This window comes from Larimichthys crocea, chromosome XIX, assembly GCF_000972845.2.
Source record: "Larimichthys crocea isolate SSNF chromosome XIX, L_crocea_2.0, whole genome shotgun sequence".
NCBI classification, from domain to species: domain Eukaryota; kingdom Metazoa; phylum Chordata; class Actinopteri; family Sciaenidae; genus Larimichthys; species Larimichthys crocea.
In genome coordinates, this window is record NC_040029.1 from 8,274,535 (window position 1) to 8,295,341 (window position 20,807).

Genomic DNA, 20,807 nt, shown 5'->3' on the forward strand with positions numbered 1-20,807 from the left:
AGTGCGGCGAATCAATTTCATTTCTACTCCGTGAGCTGTGAGTGCTCTCTGACCCGACACACAACCACAGAGGGAGAGAGAGTAAATGAATAATATTGACAGATGTATTAGATTTCTCTCTTTCACAGTCCGGTCTAGACTGTATGTACAGTGTCATCCTCCAGCAACACACTGCAATAAAGTGTGTGCAATGTCACGAGTTTAACTTATCAGAATGAATTTATTTATAGGATGTCTGGACAGTTTAGTCGAAAATAACTTTTGATAGATTGTCTTATCTTAACATTTAGTTCCTGAACAGCATGTTGGTTTGTGTTTTGACTGAATCCTGTGAAAGCTGCAGTCTCATAGATCAAATCCTGTCGTAATGTGCAGGTTAAGCAGAGCCACGTTTGGATAACGGAGAGCGGATGAAGTGGTATCACGGCAGCCTGCTTCACTGACTGCACTGCACAATCTATTTGAAGAGAGAATGAGAAAGATATAATGTGCTTTTACTGCACTGCTTAAACTGAATAATGTGTTTACCTTTTATTTCACCGAGCCAATCACTAAAAGTCTGTCCAAGATTTACTCTTGCCTGGCGGCGTCGCTTCTTACTTGGTCATCCTCTTCAGTCTCTTCGCCTCTGCCATTACGTCCATAGAAGCTGCTTAAGCCTGGTTACGTTGCCTCCTCGCCCTGCTCTGATCGTCGCATGACACCAGGTCTCCATCAGCGTTATCCCACGCCCGTGCTACACTGACTCCCGGACTGTAACGCTAACTGAGTGGAGCTAGCAGCAGCTACATTTCACAGCAGGCAGTTTAACGTCTATCGGGAAACCTAAATCACAGAGAGCTGAGGCCGTAAAATATGATCCAGTTTCACTAAAATCAGTGAAATAGTTGGTGGTGTGTGAGTTAACTCTGTCTCAGACATTATATAAACATATTTTCAAGCAGTCTGCCACCTCCACCCAGCTTTGACTTTCAGCACCTCCTTAATTCAAAGCTGTTTCTCCCTTCAGTCTCTCTCGTTATCCCCACAGTTCCTCCCATCTTCCTCTGTAGTTCAGAGTTTTTTGGGAAAAGATCTGGAACGATTATGTAACCGCTCCGAAGCAGAAGTTTTACATTTTTTAACTGTTATCATTTTGCCTGGAAAATTGTCACTGATGATCTCCCACCATATCTGACCTCTGTGCTCAGTTAAAGCATACTGTTCGTTTTCAGACACATCCTCTGTGTATGGTCTTTTTTTACAGTTGGTGACTCTGGGGAAAAGCCGTGACTAACACGAATTGACTTTCACTGTTATGACTTCACACCTCAAAGTACCAACAACACCAGAAATATTAGAGCAGCACTTCCTGGGGATATCCCCTTTAACATGTCTGCCTGTCTCTACAGGGAGCTTTTAAAAGAGAGATCAATAGTAACATGTGAGGTCCAGACCTCTATTACTGAAGCCCTGCTGTTGGGAAGAGTCTGAAATACTTAACCGTTGGGATATACAGACAGGAGCTGTCTTGATACACTGCTATTGTTTGATATATTCGTTTGTTGTAATGAAATCTGTAGTTTAAGGATGAAAAACTTTAACAAATAAAAGAGACTGAGGCCGGTGATTGTATAGTTGTGACATCACAACCTTCGTGAAGTCCCAACAGCTTGTTTAAAAGCACAATTTCTGAATACTGTGTGTATTCTACATGGATTGTTTTGATACTTTCAGTGTTATACATCATCTAGACCAGTTTCGTAATAAATCAATAAAAAAACGGGACCTTTTAAAGTATTTAAAAGTAGTAACTTTAAATTAGCGTAATGGCTTTTTTAAAAAGATGAACCGAGCAGGCAAAACAGAAACATTCTCATCTACTCATGGCCAACAAATGAGGTATATTACAGTATGTTGATTGTTAAATCATTATCTTTTACTGTATTCTCTAATAAATAACGGTAGAGGAAAATACTGCCACTTTGTTTGCATGTTGGTCACAGAAATAACAATTTGTCTCTTCTCTTCTTGACAAAAGTGAAGAGAATGATGCACAGTGTTCTTGAATTTTCAAAATAAAGCCAATTGTCTCACGCTAGTGTCACACACTGACACACCTTACATTTCTGGGCTAATTTAACAACTAAAACTTTGTTTTTAGCCCAAATCGTCGCCTAACATCTACAGTGTGTTAGAAGGACACAAGATGTCAAGAGCCAGTCTGAGCTTCAACTCAGGTTACTGTGAGTTTAGATGTTTTATACAACTATGTGCCTGGCATTAACTATCTTCATCTGTGATGATGCACATAACTCCGCCTGTGGTTGCTAGGTTACAGCTCGTCGTACCCCATTTTCCCCTCTCACAAAGTTATGTTGGGAATAGAACAAAGCTTCACGACTGACAAACCAGTCTGACACGAACAAAAACACTATATATGTTTCGACGCGTCTGTCCTCGTCGCATAGATGTAAAGTTTTTTTCGCTGGTCTTTGTGCCGCAAGCATGAGAGGCGTTGAAAAAAATTTGGGATGAAAGAGAAAGAGGAATATTAGAAAGAGAAAGAGAATAAGAGAGAGATGGAGGAGGGAGATTCAAGGCACCAGAGACAGCAGACAGAGATGGAAGAAAAGTAAAGGGGGGTGTGAATGAATAATTTAGTCCCTCCGTTCCTTCTCTCCTCTTCCCTGCTGAGTTGGTGATGTTATAAAGATAGATGAGGAGAGGAGAGGAGAGGAGAAAAGTGAAGGAGATTAGAGAGAAAGGGAGAGGAAGGAAGGAAAGAATAAGCAAGAGGAGAGGAGAGGAATGGAGAGGAGAGGAATGGAGAGGAGAGAAGAGGAGAAAAATAAGAAGAGGCGAATAAAGAAGATGAATGAAGAGGAAAGGAGATGAAGGGAGGGAAGAGAAGATGAGAGGAGAGGAGAGGAGAGGAGAAAAGTAAAGGAGATTAGAGAGAAAGGGAGTGGAAGGATAGAAAGATAAGCAAGCAAAGGAGAGGAGAGAAAGGAACGAAAAAAGACGACGCAAGCACAGATGAGGACGAGGAGAGGAGAAAAACAAAGAAGAAAAAGAGGCGAATAAAGAAGATGAATGAAGAGGAAAGGAGATGAAGGGAGGAAAGAGGAGACGAGGAAAGGAAATGAAAGGAGGGGAGAGGACACAAGGAAATAAGGTGAAAGGAGAGGATGTGAGAGGAGCAGAAACAAGACGACGAGTGTTTGTGTGTGTGTCTGTGTTTGACGCAGCACGATGAATGTAATTGATGCCAGATGTGTGTGTGTGTGTGTGTGTTATCCTCTCAGCATTCAGCAGGTGTTCTCTCCCTCTCTCTGTTCGGAGACCCACCTGCGTCACTCATCACTCGTTACCTAGGTAACAGTGGACTTCCCCATGTCTGTGCTGCTGTGTGTGTGTGGGCGGTGTGTCTGAGTGTAAATTATGAGTCATCCCGCTCGGTTCAGAGTGGATATCCTCACACTCCTGTCTGGGGAACACCCACCCACATCTGTTGCCTCCCTGTCTGCCTCTTCTTTCTCCTCCTCCGTCGCTCCATCGCTCTCCATCTTTCATCCCCTCCGTCTCTTTCATCTGCCACCGCACACACTTACAGATAATTAAGGGCGTTTGATTCACACACATGAAGGCGATTGTCTACCTGTTGCTCTCTCTCTCTCTCTCTCTTCGTCTGCTGTTTGTTCAGAGCAGGGAGAGGAGCTCATAAATAAACACGAGCAGCCACGACTGAACAAAGAGAAGAGCACCACCTACAGAGATGCTGTGTGATTGACACGTAATGCCCAGGAACTGCTAAAAATGTTGTTTTTATTGACAGATTGTTCAGTATATCTATGACTGACACAAGGTGGATCTTCCATTTAAAGGAATAGTTCAACATTTTCTGAAAAGAGAAGATGCCACTCTTATGTCTGTGTGTAACTATTATTTTTGACAAACTACAGATATCCATTTGCCTGATTTCCAGGTCGGTGAGCTCAAGTTTGAGTCACCACATCTCTGTGAAAGTCACTGTGCCCAGCATGCAACTCCCTCTGAAACCACAAACTGTCATGCTTACGTTTCTCTTAATCAGACAAGATGCAACATGTTAATCAGACAAATTTAGAGGTGATGGTGAGCAGTTTATCAGCGATGCTACCAAAAGTATATGGACAACTAAACATTGCACCTACATGTATTGTTGAATGTACTGCTACAACAACCTCCACTTCTCTGGGAAGCTTTTCACCAGGTTTTGGAAGCTGGCCGCGGGGATTTAACCTCTGCATCATGTTGTCATGTTCTGTAGCAGTCACAGTTCAAAAGCCCCAGACCAAAAGTACACAAAGTATGTAGACAGTGGAGAGCAACACTTCTCTCCTGCTTCAAGCACACTTGTTCTTCTATATCAGAACCAGAACATTGTCATCCTGTCATTGTCATCCTCCCACACCCAACATGTCCAATATTCTCAAGGTAGTTGAGCAGATTTAGTGCTGCACAATGTTTTTTTTTTAACCATCGTTGGTGTAGGCAGCGCTCCGTTCTTGGCGAACAAACACTTTGAAATGTCAGAGACGAATCTTGCTTTTGGAGTCCCAGCAGACTATTCCTGGCTGGTTCTTTGAGTTTATTCACATTCACTTACTTTTCAAAGTGACGCTTTGGATTGAAATTATAAGTCTGAAGCAGCCTCTAGCCTAGCGGGACGACAATAACATACTCACCAACCATTGCATTGCATGGAGTTGTTGCATTGCATTGCAGTTGCATTGTGTGTTGTTTGAAACCTTTTTAAATAAGTTGTAGGATATGGGGACAGGATATGATGATTTTACTACCCTAAAAACTTTACTTGTAGTACGGTTCAAAGGGTTCTTAATATGTTTGTGTCACAGCAACCTACTCACAGTATTAGATTTTGATTTCTTGCATACAATTTATAAACAAGTTTATTGAATGATTCAGAATCCGCCTCAAATGTCTGTTACATACCAAATTTTCATGCCAAATCTGCAGGAATTGACAAGCTACATCACTCTGAAGAGTCTGACATATCTACAGTCATCAACAGCTTTTCCTTTCCTTTTCATCCTGGTTCTCCCACCGCTTCATCATTAATACAAGGGCATGCATCTCACCTATTTTTCCAAGGTACAGTGCATGCCGTCGTCCTTGTTGCAGCTTCTCCCTGCTGAAATATTGCTGACAGTTTGTATATTATAAAACAAGGTGACCCCCCCTCTGCCAGAGTATTTGAAGATCTTTTCTCCACTTCACCCTTCTTGCCAGCATCTCACAACAAACTTTCATAAACATTTAACCTGGTTAATACATGTGAAATATTGGCCATTCATATTTTGTTTGAGTATGAAAACATGTGATAATGATCCGTCCATACTACTTTGCATGATGGAAGCATCTTAAAGAGGGATGGACAAGTTACAATGACACCTAACGAAGCACAAAGCGAGCAGGTAAAGGCGTATAGTAGAAAAATGCATCCGCGGATGGAGTGGAAAGACGTAGAAGTGTGTAAAAGAAAGAGTGGGTGGATGAGTGCTGTGCTGTTTTAGTGCCTGTAGAGGGCGCTTCTGCCTCTGTGAAACACACAGACATGCAGAGAAGCTTTAAATACAATAGGAACAGGAATGTGTATCTATCAGGTGGATGAGCAGTTCTTTCTTATTCACGCACAGTCCTGCATTTTTCTGTTAACCTGCATGATACGTGTGCGTCCTTGCGTTTACCCGTGTGTGTGTTTTTCTTGAAAAAAATCGTGTGCCACGAAGCAGAAAGATTCAGGACGGATGGTGGAATAATTGGATGGAAGAAGGATGAGGTGGAAAGATATTTTTTCCTTTTGAAGTTTAAGAGCTGCGTCCCGCCTTACCCCGATGTTATAAAAAGCAGCAGAAGAGATGAATTTTAATGTAAATGCAGCTTTGATTTATTCATAACTCTGACTGACCTGGATATAAAAAACAGCACACACACACACATACACACTAACACACTCTTCTCCTTTCTCTGCTGTCTGGGAGAGAGACGAGCAGAGGTGAATCAGTGGTTTTCTTCGGAGCTTAAATAGTTGTGTGTCAGCAACATGAAGGACAAAAGAAGGGACACTGTGGACGACTAAATAGGACAAAAATGAAGGTGACACACTGCGTCCATAGCAAGCAAGCAAAGTATGAGGATGAGAATAAAAAAGACATAATGTCACCGACATATTTTCAGTTCTCAGAGACTAAATCTGCATTTTTTCTATTATCGTTTTATATGAGCAGGTTTTTTAGTCATGCCTTTGTCTCTGCAGGGTCCCCACGCTGCTCCTGATCATTATGTGCCACACACAGTGAACCACCACTGTGTTACTGATGTACTACCTCTGTTAATGCTCTTATCAGAGAACTGATAGACACGCTCTGGTGCCACCTAGTGGTGCACTAGGAAAGAAATACATATTCCTATGACGCCTTGGAAAAAACAGTGTGTTCATAGGTGTCTATGAATGTGTGTGTGTGTGTGTATGAATAACTAACTCTCTCTCTCTCTCTTACACACACACACACACATATATATATACACAGCACATTTAAAGGCGAAGGAAGATGAAGTGTCAGAGAGGCTGTTCGCTGTCCATGGTGCTGAAATATTTCAGTTCAAGTGTTCTGACCTGCCTCAGACGACACGAAGCCTCAAAGCGACAGCTGATTATTTTTTAAAACGCATATGATTCATCTGCTTTTGAACGCCCGACAACATAGACACAAATAGGACTTTAATTTATTCTGAACTGTTTTAAACTTGGACTTTTCGTCCAAAAAAATACCACTAACAAATACAGGAAAGGCAGGAAACACTACTAGTACTACATACTAGTTGTATCAATAATATATTTATTCTACATTTTTACTTTTATTTTTGATGTAGCCACACTTCAGTCCTGGTTTTTGCACATAACAGAAGGTTTGTTGGGCTCAAGTTTAGTGAGAGAATTGGTATATTGTAATCAATAATAAGTATTTGTATTCCTTAATTCATTTTTTTCATAGTACACCTTTCCTGTATATACATACATACATAGTGATTGTTTGTGCTGTGACGTACAGCTAGTGATGTATCACATTGTTGGTGTGTGTTATCTATCTATCTCTCTCTATCTATCTAGCTATATATCTCGATCTATATCTCTATATATATATATCTCATAATTTAGTTCATATTACACACACATCAGTATATTGAATGACAATCAACCTCTGCCTGTGAAGTTGTGATATATCTTCTATGCAAAGCTGACATTTGGGGCTGACAGTGATGGAGATGGTTCGTCCCTTTGGGGCATATATGAATTTTATGAGATTTTGATATTCTGCAAAAATGTAAATGATGCTTTGTTGTTTGTTTTTAAGAAGCAACCATTGTTTCTGAGGCTTATTAATGACACGTCGGAGTATCTGGAGGGGGATGCCACTGTTGGCCCAGCTGATGGATTGCGTCCCTGATATGATTGGGGTTTTACCCTGCCTTTGAGAAAACAATCCCACAAAGGCCAAACTCTGCTGTCCATTACTCATCGAGGGGACACAAAGATTGGAAAAGGTGCAGAGATTTTCTTTTGATATCGTTTTTGCCCCCGGAAGAAAGGAACATTTCATTTCAGCGCTCTTTGTGTCCAGCTGGGTCCCATCCTGTCGCTTTATTCCGGAGAGATGAGTGACCTACATGCTACATGCACTGGAAAGACACATTCACGCTGGCTTGTGAAATTTCAGGAACCAGAACTTGACTTTTCAAAATAATAGCACTTTGTTTGACTTTGTCTGCCTTGACACAGGTGTGTCCACCTGATAGTCCACCCCCCGCATGCTGTCACATCATGGAGGAAATGTGAGTGTATAAACTTACAGCTGGAAACATGTTTGAAAGGAAAGCACGTGTACAGTAGACAATCCAGACATGTGAGGCAGGCAGAGCGCCAGTTTATCAGCCTGTCAATCTAACCCACCTCCTGCATTTTTAAACCATTCATTCAGCGAGCTATTCTCCAGCTCAGCACAGACAGCATGTGGGATGAGAGCAGCTTTCATTATCTCCGTTACGATCCAAAACACATGACGGAAGTTCTTTACTTGACTTGAAAATGCTTTGAATATTATGATTTAATCTTTATTTATTCATTTATACACACAAAAAATGCTATTTGTTTGTTTTTTGGCTTAAAAGTGACTCAGCCTTAAAGGGCCCTTCTGCTCAAAAATCTGTTTTTTTTTTTGTGTTGTCATCGGATGTTTGACCTTGACTGTGCAGAATGATGCATGTGCAGACTTCGACACTAGAAGGCTGTTTTCACATCTGCTGAAGCGAAACGCTTGAAACGTCCGGCACAAACACACCAGAACGGCCCTATCAGTGAAGCAGGAGACGTATTTTGAAATGCAAATATGTGCATATTAATAAATTATTAATTAATTATCATCCCCTCCTGATTTTTTTCCAATCAGGAGGGGATGAATAGATGCAATTTTATTTAGATAATTGAACTGGATTTGCATTTTTTATGTTTTAAACATGTCTTAAAGGGCTCTTGAACATACTGAGACTAAAATAAATACTAATAATGCTGCATATGCCACATATTTTTGCTCTTAAATGTAGAATATAAACTTAAAAAGACCCCAAATCTCAGAAATAAACATGTAATTATGTAAATATGTAAATACATGTTTTTATCTACCATTAACCAGGGTTATATTATATATAGCTCTAGTAGATGACTATATATAATATAAATGAACTCCTGAGGAAACAGTATGGGTTCAGATAAGTGGCCAAATAATAATAATATATATTATATAACAATATTTATTATTGTTAAAAAGGTATAGACTCTCTCTTTAACATTTCCTTCCTCCTCTTATCCTTTTCTCATTTCCTCATTTCTCTTCTCACCTTCCTTTGCATCCCATTTCCCTCATATATCACCTCCATCTTCTCCCTTCTCGCCTCCTTTCATCCTCTCATCCTCTCTCTATTCAACTCCTCTCCGTCCTAAACCCCTCATCCTTTCCTCCACCTTTATTTTGTAGTTTTTTCCTCCCTCATCATCTTTCCTTTACTCCTCCTCCTCCTCCTCCTCTTCCCTTTCATGTTTCCTTTACCTCCACCCTCTCCCCTTATTTCTCTTCTCACCTTCCTTTGCATCATATATCACACACATATATATCTCATATTGGTGCAATCACAGCTACAGCCCTGGTAGATGACTATATATATATAATATATATAATATATATATATATATATATATATATATATATCTATATATATATATTATATATTATAGAAAAATATAAATCAAGGACCCAAACGCTGTGGAACAGCATGGGTTCAGAGAGTGAACAAATATAATATAATAATACAATAATTATTATTGTTGAAAAGTTATAGACGCTCACAGTTATAGCACCTGTTGGTGATTTAATACAAGTTATGATATGACCTCAATGTCATTGTGTGTCAGTCGCATCCAGCCTGGATACCCGGGCACCTGCCACCGTGCCAGCCGACCACCGACCACCGACCCGTAATGAGCATGACAAGTTTTTTTTTTTTTCAGAGAGAGCGCGTGTGTGACTGCTCGCTCGGCGCGTGGTGTGTGTGTGTGTGTGTGTGTGTGTGTGTGTGTGTGTGTGTGTGTGTGTGTGTGTGACGGTTCCAGAAAGCGCTCGCGCGTCTCCAAACGTCAAAGCACCCCGAACGACAATCAACTGGGACTTCCGGTCATTACCTTCAAAATAACAAGGAGGTATAGTCGATTAATGTAAGCTTTGAAAAAAACACTTTTAAATAGGTTTTCATAATTAGGTCCATTCTACAGCTCATAACAGGAAAGGTAAATGTTAAATACATAACATAAAGAATCATAAGCTGAGAAATTTAGCCACATAGCAGCCAATATAAATCATATTTTAAAGCAAATAACACAAAAGAACATAAGATAATGTAGCTGATATATATTTTAAAAAATATAGGAAGGTGTAATGCGTCATATTCATTTTTCTAGAGTTGGAAATTCTTCAATAATTTGGATTAAATAATAATTTTGGTTGAATTTGACCACTTGATGGCAGCAACAGATAGCAAAAACGACAGCAGAGGAATAAAAGAAGAATAGCAGATGTAGAATACAGTAAACTGTTACACTATAAACTGTTACATGTATTGTCACTAAAGTGAATGCGTTAATGTAAATAATCCACTTCAAAAAGGCGGCACTACGTATTTGGGCTTTAACTTTGAAAGCCAAACCGCCCCTGTTTCCGGTGTTGCCGTGGTAACTCGCGCCAGTTTCACGCAGCTGGAGCGGCTCGCGGCGGCTGGCGGCGGCACGCGCTTCTGTCAGCGGAATACAAACGGTCGGACAGCGGTGTGTGTGTGTCCGTGTGTGTGTGTGTGTGTGTGTTTTTTAGAGGTTGTTTGTGTGTTTTCTCTCGCCTGGTGACCATGGGAACGCAAAGTGACAAACGGGCTCCGGTAAAATCGGTTCAGTGACAGCTGTGTGCTGTTACCTGACTGACAGACAGACCGGTGAAACGTGACGGACAGGTAAACCGTTAAAAAACCGTTTGTTTGTTTTTTTTTTAAAATTCAAATGGCCCGGGGGATAACGACAACAGACAATATGCTGTGAAGTGTTTATTTCGGACGTGTGCTCTAAAGTATGGGGCCGTTATAGCCGGTAAAAGCGGAGAGAGAGACCGGAGGTTTGTGTCTGGTTTTGTCTGCGCTCCGTCCCCTCCGGTGGACACAGCTTGAAGAGACTGGAGACACGGACGGAGACGGGGCTGTTTTTGTGTCGACATGGCAGCGGCTATCGCCAGCGGTTTGATCCGGCAGAAGCGACAGGCGAGAGAGCAACACGCCCACCGACCGACCACTCACCGGCGGCGGAAGAGCCCCGGTAAGAAGCAGGGGCTGTGCAACGGGAACCTGGTCGACATCTTCTCCAAAGTCCGGATATTTGGCCTGAAGAAGAGGAGGCTACGGCGGCAAGGTGTGCACACGCATGCACGCAGACAGACACCCGATATATTGATATGCATATTCCAGAAACGCACACACATGCACGCACTGGGTGGTGCACGCAGGACGCGCACACACCCCAATCACACACACACACACACAGTCATGTCTTGTAGTGCCCTATGGTTCAGTAGTTTCAGGTACATCCATTATTGAAGCCACAGATTAGTCTGTCTAGTCTCTCTCTCTCCGTCTGCCTCTGTGCATCTCCAACCTCGCTCTCTCATCCCCATCAGTCATTTACAACACAAAACTAACACTCTTATTTTGAAATTTAAGGTGGAGGAGGTCACACACACAAAAAAAAAAAGTAAAAGTGAAGTGAGTGTGAGGCGGATCGATGCACGCAGGAGTGATCAGTGAATGCAGATTAATGGGAACATGTTTGTGACTGTGTGTGCTGTGCCGGAGCGTTCAATAGCAGAGGCGATAAGTGCTGCTGTAATCAATTGATTGTGTGAGAAGCCAGCAGGTGACGGTGCATGGATGGATGGATGGATGGATGGATGGATGGATGGAGGAGGCAGGAAACGAGGAGGAACGTGAGGAGTCAGGCTGATGGGAAGTGGTTTTCACCAGTTAGTTCTGGTGTGTGGGATCAGAGGGCCACGTTCCAAACCGTGGTGGGAGTTTCTTCTCACCTTTTCCCTCTCCTCATGTCTTCACCTTTCATCTCCAACCTCCTCTTTTTGTCACCTTTCCTCCCTCCCTTGTTCCCTTCCACCTCTTCCTCCATCCTCGTTCCTCTTCTTTACCTCTTTTCTCCTTTATCCTTTCCTCCACCTGCACCCTTCCTCACCTCCTTTTAGCCCTTTGTTCTGTCACTCTTCCTTATGTCATCCACTCCTCCTTCCAGCTTTCCTTTTCTCCTTTACATTCTTTCCTTCGCTTCCCTCTTACCTGCCTTCTTCTCCTCCTCCCTTTCATGTTTCCTTTCTCCTCTCATCCTCTTTAATTTCTCACCTTCCTTTGCATCCCATTTTCCTCATATATCACCTCCATCTTCTCCCTCCTCTTCCCTCTTTTTCTCTTCTTGCCTCCTTTCATCCTCTCATACTCCCTCTATTCAACTCCTCTCCGTCCTAACCTCCACCTTCATTTTGTTATTTTCTTTCCTCCCTCATTATCTTTCCTTCACTTCTCTTCCTCCTTACCTGCCTTCTTCTCCTTCTACCTTTCACGTTTCCTTCCCCCTCCACCCTCTCTCCATCTTTCCTCATTTCTCTTCTCACCTTCCTTCTCCTTTCTTCCCCTCATCCTCATCTCTCTATTCAACCATCCGTCCTCCTCTCCGTCCTAACCTCCTCATCCTTTCTTCCACCTTCATTTGGGTGTTTTTTTCCCTCCTCTGATCTTTCCTTCACTTGTCTTCCTCCTTTCTTGTTGCCACCTCCTGTCCTCCATGTCCTTATCTCATTCCCTCTCCTCCTCCTCCTCCTCCTCCTCCTCATCATCATGTCTTCATTCGACCACCCTTCCTCCTCTCCATCCTAATCCTCTCTTCTTCCTACTTAGATCTTTTTCATCCCTCCATACCTTCTTTAATATTTGGAAAGAATAGATGAAAGAACAGACTCTCCTCTTTATTCTTGCCTCCTCCTTTTCTCCTCCTCCTCCTCTGCATCTTTCTTTGCCCTTTTTCTTGTCACCTCTCTGCCTCCTCGTCTCCACCTAACCCCCCCACCCCCTCCTTACACACCTTAGATCTCTTCATACCTCCTTCCAGCTACATTTTACTTTTTTCCCCTCCCTACCTCCCTCTTTCCGTCTCTCCCTCTCCTCTGTGCTCCCAGCTGTGCGAGCTGCTGGTGAAAGCTTGGCAACGTCTAAAATGTCTGTGCTCTGTCTGTGTGTGTGTGTGTGTGTGTGTGTGTGTGTGTGTGTGTGAGTGTGTGATAGAGATTTGCCAACATCCCCTACTGTCTTCCAGAGGTTTTGTGAAGGAGAGACAGACAGACAGACGCACACTGATCTGCAGCCTTCATTACTCATCAAAGACGCGGTTCAACGCAGCAACATTTCAATTCGTCAGCTCGAATTAGACCAGCATGGAGCCAGAAACTGGATTTTTTGGGGTCCACATCTACCCCGTTTTGTTATTATTATTATTATTATTATTGTTATTAGTTGTGGTAATTAGAGTTCTAAGTGGAGAATTATGGGCACTGCCGTGGGAGGAATTTTACTCAACTGTATTTAAATCCTGCAGTGAAATCAGCCTCATTAAAGAGCTGCTAACCCACGTTAAAAACTACTTCATCAGTCAGGTCCTGAATGCTGGATTTGACGGCGACATGATGGGCAGGATTTTCTCCGCCAAATTAAAAGCTAATCGCTGCCACAGATTTTTTCTTTATTTTTTTTCAAAGCTGCAATCAAGAAATAAATCACGTGGCTGTCGGCCGAGTCACAACAGCAGCCAGGTGTATGAGGTCGCCTGATGTCTGATGATATATATCCATATCAGACCATGTGAAAGCCAACACGAAGTAAAGCTGCCTCCAGGTCTCATTCAGTAACATTTAAGACACACACACACAAAAAACACATTTTCAGACGATCTTTTATAAATTAAAAACACACGACACGCTCTAAGAAAAAGATAAGAGACAATAAATGACATTTCCAGCAGCTTCCTGTGGTCGTGCGTCACACACACAAGAGCAGAGAGAGATTGGAAAATGTGACTGATTTCAGTCCTTCAGTGCAGCAGGCAGTGTGCTGATTTCTGCTCCTGACAGACGGACGCCGGGCAGGTATTTCCGAATCATAAAGGAGCAAGAATAAATATCACAGCTGTCAGATGGAATGATATTTACTTAAAGCGAGAAAATATGGAGCGTAGTATTTATAGGAACGAGGAAATGAGAGAAAAATGAAGTTGGAATGAGAGGTGAGGCAACAGATTGAGTAATACTTTTTTCGATTCATAGTTTCATCTGTAAAGTCAGTAAAAAAGTAACGTTAATTATTAAAAGATGTATCTGTACGCGACAGTCTGCGTGCACAATAAAAAGGCCCTGAACTCTACGTGGTGACCGAGAGGATGAGATCATGGAGATGCCAAAATAAGGATCCACCGCTGAGGTGATGAGTTCAGTGATGCAGGAGGAACCAAAAAGTCCGGTCGCTGCTCTCACATTGATAAAATAAAGAGGAAAAAAAAGATCATTTCTAAAAAAAAAAAATAAAGGTAATCAGATTTAGTAGGATGTACTTCTCCCAGCTGCCCTCTGATCACCTTGAAATCCCCTCAGGGAGGAACAAGAGGAGGAAGCCAAATATGAAGACAGACATCAGAAAACATGCCAAGATTTCTCCACTGCTAGTGATTAACTATTCATTAACTCCATCACCTCTGTCTGTCTGTGTGATGATGTTCCCTCACCTTTCAATACACATAATGATAAGCAGGTATGGATAATCAATAGTCAACCGTCCTCAGTGGCTCCCTCAGAGCTGTCTGCTCGTCAAGGCTGGAAAAGCCTCGACATGACACAGAATCAAAGCCAAGCCAAATGTCTCAAATTCAGGTTAAGGACTTCTATTGTTCATTAGTGTCGATACATAATCAGCTGCGTCACTGCTGCCATATTAAAGGTGAAGGACGTTCACTGTCGCTGAACCAGATCTGGAAACAAGCGATCCCCCTTCTTTTGTTCTTCCAGGAGCCCGAGTGCTCCTCTAATCACTCATCACTCGCATGTAAACGAGGGTGAAATGGTTGCGTTCACTTTCCGGTTGTGAGTTCTTCATTTAGGGGGCTGTTGTTTGGTGAGAAGGTGTGTGTGTGTGTGTGTGTATATAAGACATGATGTTGATATGTTACCTGGTGTTAAACGCTGTATTCAGACTCAGACTGGGGAAAATTAACGGACAATGTGACACGTCAAATCAGCCGCCGGCTGCTCGACATCCTGACTGATTGAATCAGATCACATTATGGAGAGACTATAGCTCTGTGTGTGTGCGTGTACTGTATATGTGTGTGTGTGTGTGTGTGGATGGGGGAATACCCTTCCACTGGAACAGTCTGGAATCACGAGACTGTTGCCGTGGCAACGCGAGAATGGGAATTTCCCTAGTAACAGACGGGATGTGGAGATGCTGGGAAGAGTGGGGGGGGAAAAGAAAGAAAAAAAATCACCTTGGCGGAGTGGGAATGTCACCGTGGCAACGGCAGGAATTATCAGTAAATGATAAACGGGCGTTAGGTGGATGAATAGATGATGAGTTGACGCTGAGTGGATGCAGCAGGACGTCCCCTGCGGAGAATTATTGATTTGTCATCCGTTACAGCGGGGAGCTATGCAAACACCAACAATAACTCCATCTGAGGCTGTTATCGTGCTCATAATAGGCCCAGACGCTGAGATTCAAAATCTATAAATCACCATAAATCATGTTAACGTCACATTCAAACACCTAAATTCTGCTGTGTCCTAATTAATGACTCAACAGTTGATTGGTTAAACTTTTGGTCACATGTTATTGGCTGTTTTGGTTTCAGACAAAATATTAGATAGATAATTCAGCCTTCTTCTTACACAGAGCAGGCTGACCCTGTTCAGTTGACACAGGAGGAAGGTTTATCCCTGTAAGAAGATTATTTATTGTTGATTGTCGGTGAATCCTGAACAGAACCGGCTAAAGAACCAGAGCTGATATGGTGGAGAAGGTGTACGCCTGATGTGACCTGTTTGGAGCCACGATTGTGTTTTGTCTGACCCGTTCATTTTACCTCCACTTACAAGCTTCCTGTCACACCTCAGCTCGTAACTAACGTGCAAGAACGTGACTTCAGACTGGTAATGAAACCCAATATTCAAGGAATACAAAACAATAAGATTCCAGCGATCTCAAAGTTTACTTTCATTTGACATTTTGTAGTATTTGATAGTACGATCTGTTTTTAAATGTATCTGACATGTATCCACATCAGACGGGGCTTTGAGCCAACACGAAGGCGGATGTTTAAATGCAAAAGCAAAGCTGCCTCCAGGTTTGATTCAGTCACATTTAAAGACACAAAAACACATTTTCAGACGATCTTTTATGAATTAAAAAGACACGACACGCTCTAGAAAAAAGATAAGAGACAATAAATGACATTTCCAGCAGCTTCCTCCGGTCGTGCGTCACACACACACACTGATGACTGATTTCGGTCACAGTGGGCAGCGTGCACGCTGATTTCTGTTCAGGTATTTCGAATCATAAAAGCAGCAAGAATAAATCCGACAGCCGTTAGCTGGAATGATGCAGTGTCCTGTATTTACAGGGAGGGAAGAAAGTGTCAAATATGTTCATTATCATATTTTTATTATCGTTTCGAAACAGCTGTATGTAAGCTAAATGAAATGCAGTCTAAATTATGAGAAATCAGTGAATGTGTGATTAAAAAAATAATGAAATCTAATCAGGTTTTGGTAATTAACAGTTTTTATGAATAGACATGATTTCATGTTGTAATTTCTGCACTCCTCGTGATGTTTGGCGAGCTCGTCGGCACGTTTTCATAGCTGTCGTTTCTAATCCATCTTGGATTGATTATTGACACGACATGCTAAACAGTGTGTTGTCATTTCAAGCGCTGGTTGCAAGCTTCACTGCTCCTCTTCCCTCCTTCTCCCCTGCCGCACAAGATGGATCCCTCACAAAGATGGAAAACACCCCTGCTCCTCTATCGCTCACACACACACACACACACATACACACTTCATAAACTGGGTCAGTTTTGGCTTTCTTCTGTCCTTGCCTATTAGGATACACCTTTACGAATTCACTCTCTGTACCTCAAACACACACACACACACGTTCAAAAGGGGATTTCCCACCCTGCTTTAGGTCACCGATGTGTGTTTTACAGAGGGAGGACGGGGTGTGGTCACATGGAAGCGTGTGTTAGATAATCAGCACCGAGTGTTTGTGTGGAAAAGAGTGCTGTCTGTCTGCAGAGGGAATGGAAACCTGCCTGTCTGTACCTGCCGAAGATGGTGTCACCTCCAGCTTTATCTAATGACTCAGCTGCTTTGTCACGCCTCGCTCTGTCTCTCTTAGTCTGACCAGCTGTTTTAGCGTTTAACATCTGCATTTCAGCTACGTGGATGTATAAAAACAAGTGACAGCGCAGTATCTGGTGCTTTTGGCGCGAGAGCCACACAATTACCTAGGTAAATCATACAAAGCAATATATGAATCAATAGATAAACAGTAAACAGAATATAGCAGTTATGAAGCTGCTCTCGACCATCAAAGGTTCAGAAATAATTTATCTCCGTCATTCAAGTGGAACAATGACCATGAAGGAAGGATTAGTCCAAGAATCCTGTAATGGATTGGATGTGCCTGACTAGTCTCGCCACAGGAAATCCCTGAGGATGCAGCATGTGGTCACATTGTTCTTTAATGCCAAACTGTATTCCATCTCGAGTGTGCCTCTCAGGATGTGTGCAGAAATTGATTTCTGGGGGATTTGGATGGTTTGGAGCCGACAAAACTTGGCCTTATTTTATTTTTATTTTCATATTTTAAAAAAAGGGCAGTCTAGCGTGTATCCGTCCTTTTCAACTATTCTTCTTTTTCTTCCTGTGTCCTTGTGTCTGTGTCTGTGCTTTGTGCAGAACCACAGCTGAAGGGCATAGTGACCAGGTTGTTCTGCAGACAGGGCTTCTATCTCCAGATGGGCCAGGATGGAAGTATGGACGGGACCAAAGACGACAGCACCAACTCCTGTAAGTGTGCTCATTCATTACATGTGCATATTATTGAGCTTAATACACACATAATGCTGGCTAAGGTGAATGGAAAACACTTGTCACAGTAGTGTGAAGTCACACTTTCACGGTACCATTACTGCGCAAATAACGAGGACGTCATCTAACCCAAATCAGAAGCTTTTCCTTAACGGTAACCAAAAATGCTTCTGTTGCCTAAACTCAGCCACGCATGGGACTCTGGGATGTGAATCCCAGTCTCTGGTGTCAAAGACCGCCTCCGCATGACTGCACAAAAAAGACAACTCTTCCTAAACTCGAAGAAATGTCAGCACCGAAAAACAAAATCAGCAATTACACGTCTCTCAAAACATGTTGCTGCAAAACTATTTTAATTTCTGAGCTTTCCGCTGACCGGCTGTTGTACAATAGTTCAAGAACTGAGTGAGCTACAGTAGCAACCTTCATTTAGAAACCCAGCTTAACTGAAAGTGTGTGTGCAATCATTGTGATTTTCTGTGATTTTCTCGACAATGCAGTGCAACAGGTGTCTGAAAGGGAAAGACCGACAAGAAAAGGAAAAGCTGCGCTCAAGACAACACTGGAGAAAATGAAAATGTCATCACAGCAAAGGAAAAGCCACGACAGACTCTCTCAAGACCATATAGTTATTTAGAGACAATCTGTCAATAGTCTTTATTTGATTTGATGGTCGAGAGATTTGTTTCCCTTGCTGTGAAGATCTAATGACTACTAGTTAATATAGAAATAGTTCAAAGCTTAAAGTAGTTTAATCTAAAAGACGGACAGCCATTCTGTCACAGTATGTGCAGTCATATTGATGGACAGAAACACACCAACTGTTCAGCCGAAAGCGACAAGTGGCTGATCACAGCGTTTCATTTTTTTAGGGCCTAGTTTATTGGACCTCTGCACCCAACACTGCCCTCAGGGAGGAGCTGCAGTTAGATGTCTTATTGATTAATGCAGCTTTTTCCATATTCTGCCGCGCTCGGCTGTGAGAAAATCAAATGCTAATCAGTAATCACTACAGCAGGCAGCTCTCGCTGGTTCAAAGTGTCCTTTCCCACATTGGCTGAGCCGGTTTGCTCTCCGCCGTCCTCGTGTTGCAGCAACGTCCCACTTGTTTACTATGATTATTATTATTCTTGGCCAACGTCTTCTCATCAATCTTTGGAAAATGTCTTCGCATTGCCATGTTTAAAAAAAAAACCTGCCACAGTTCAGCCGGCGTGTGGATCAAACTGAATTTACTGCAGCTCCCACTTGTTGCCAAGCTTGTTTTTTTTTCCTCCTGCTTGTTTGTCAGTGTTTTTTTCTGGCTGAGCCACATTCAGCGGAGGGGAGACATCGGTGACATTTCCCTGCAGCATTAAAAGGGACGGTTGTCTAATCAGCTGGGTGCATATCTTTATGTTAATGAAGGCCTGATGGTGCTTCAGAAAGTGTGATATTTACCAAAGATGATTACCCGCAGGTGTACTTTCTTTCTCACATTTGATACATTGTTTCTGCTCATCTCCGAACACTGTAAATGTTGCTCGTCAGAGCGAATTAACAACCATTTCTATGCACCCTTGATTAACGAGGGCAATGATATCCCAGGTGTAATCAACCCTTGATTAGGCAGCACGGCTGTTGGTTCCAAATATAACGTCCACGGTGACAGCCTTCATTACAGGTCATTGTTATGTTATGATTTTATAAATATCACTTACATAATATCCTTTTATATCCTTCCTCACGAACAAAACAAAAAACTGGCACCGAGTGTCGGAGGAGAATCCTCTGCTGTTGTGAAATATTCATCACGCTGTTGCTGGCCTTGATGACCGTGTCAATAAAGTTTGTTGAAAGTAGACTAAGCACACTGGAGGGGACGCTTCTCACATTGTGTTTTCGTTCAAAATCGGCAGCTTCGCTCCACACATTTCTACTCTTTGAAGCTTTTCAGTGGCTGAATGCAAAATACAGTAACCTTCGATCCAACCCGTCACAGCAGACGCCTTTGCTTTAATTCAATCATTTCTCAACACAATCCAGCTTTAAAGGATTATTTAAGAGCCAAGTGTGTTTAGGCTGTATCTATGACACGTGGGTGGATTAGTCGTGTAAGTTAATATGGGAATGACTGGACAAAAGTGTCGCATTGAACAAATATTATTATATTTTAACCCTTTGCCAGGCATCAAACTCACAACGTGAAACAGTGAACATCTTTATACTCGAGTCCCTGGCTGCAACAACCGACCTGAGATAGTTACACCATCAGTAATTGATGAAAACATCTGAGGACAAACAGTATTCTGTATTTTCTAGCACGACAACCACCACTGGAAAAACCTTAAGGACTCTCAAACACTTCACGCTAATACTGAGATTTTAATTGGCCTTGCTGTATGCTGCAGCTACATTTATGTTTTTGGAAAACTGATGAAAGCCACAAGCAACTGGACTCAAAAACCTGCCTCAGAAGCACAGACCGGATACATAAATCTTTACTTAGCCAAAAAAGGTACACAGGCGATCAATCAGAGAACAACAAACAATGCAAGAAGGGTGAGACAAAGTCAGCAGATTCAGGAATCCAAAAACTGGCAAGGAATTAGGCACCGGGAGATCAACCAGCTCATATGCCGAGGTACTGAGACAAACTGGCACACACATTAAATACTGTGACTTAACTATTGAAGGCCAACATTCAACGTAATATTTGTCCCATGTTCACATTAAAGAGGGGCTCAACAGAGGAATATATCGCCATGAAAATAAAATCATCTTTTTTTAGCTTCATTATTGTCTTTAGAGTTTAGTCAATCGCTGTCTCGTTGCAGCTTGTCCATCGCTGTAATGTGAGTTTAGAAAGCTGAAAGGTCTCCAGTGTGAGTACAGTATATCCTTCTAATAATTCATGCTACACAACTTTTGTGGTTTGTACTTAAAGTCGGTAAAATAGTCCATTACTGCCACTGGAAAGCTGACAGTCACATTATACGA

The 20,807-nt window shown here is 42.2% G+C and overlaps 1 protein-coding gene and 1 long non-coding RNA gene across 4 annotated transcripts in view; one reads left to right on the forward strand and one right to left on the reverse strand.

The window, feature by feature from the left end:
• Window positions 1-9,665: 9,665 nt before the first annotated feature.
• Window positions 9,666-20,807, reverse strand: part of LOC113748293 (uncharacterized) — a 46,307-nt gene continuing 35,165 nt past the window's right edge. Inside the window, exon 3 of the long non-coding RNA XR_003464233.1 lies at window positions 9,666-9,778. This is a non-coding gene — a long non-coding RNA (uncharacterized LOC113748293). The remainder of the gene's footprint in view (window positions 9,779-20,807) is intronic.
• LOC104929110 (fibroblast growth factor 14) overlaps window positions 10,337-20,807 on the forward strand; it is a 28,240-nt gene continuing 17,769 nt past the window's right edge. The window contains exons 1-2 of one of the 3 annotated variants that reach the window (XM_027291473.1): window positions 10,337-11,044; window positions 17,697-17,807. In XM_027291473.1, coding sequence (XP_027147274.1) covers window positions 10,852-11,044; window positions 17,697-17,807 — 304 coding nt within the window. In that variant the 5' untranslated portion in view covers window positions 10,337-10,851. The remainder of the gene's footprint in view (window positions 11,045-17,696; window positions 17,808-20,807) is intronic. The other 2 variants (XM_027291474.1, XM_010743555.3) reach the window with 2 other exon arrangements.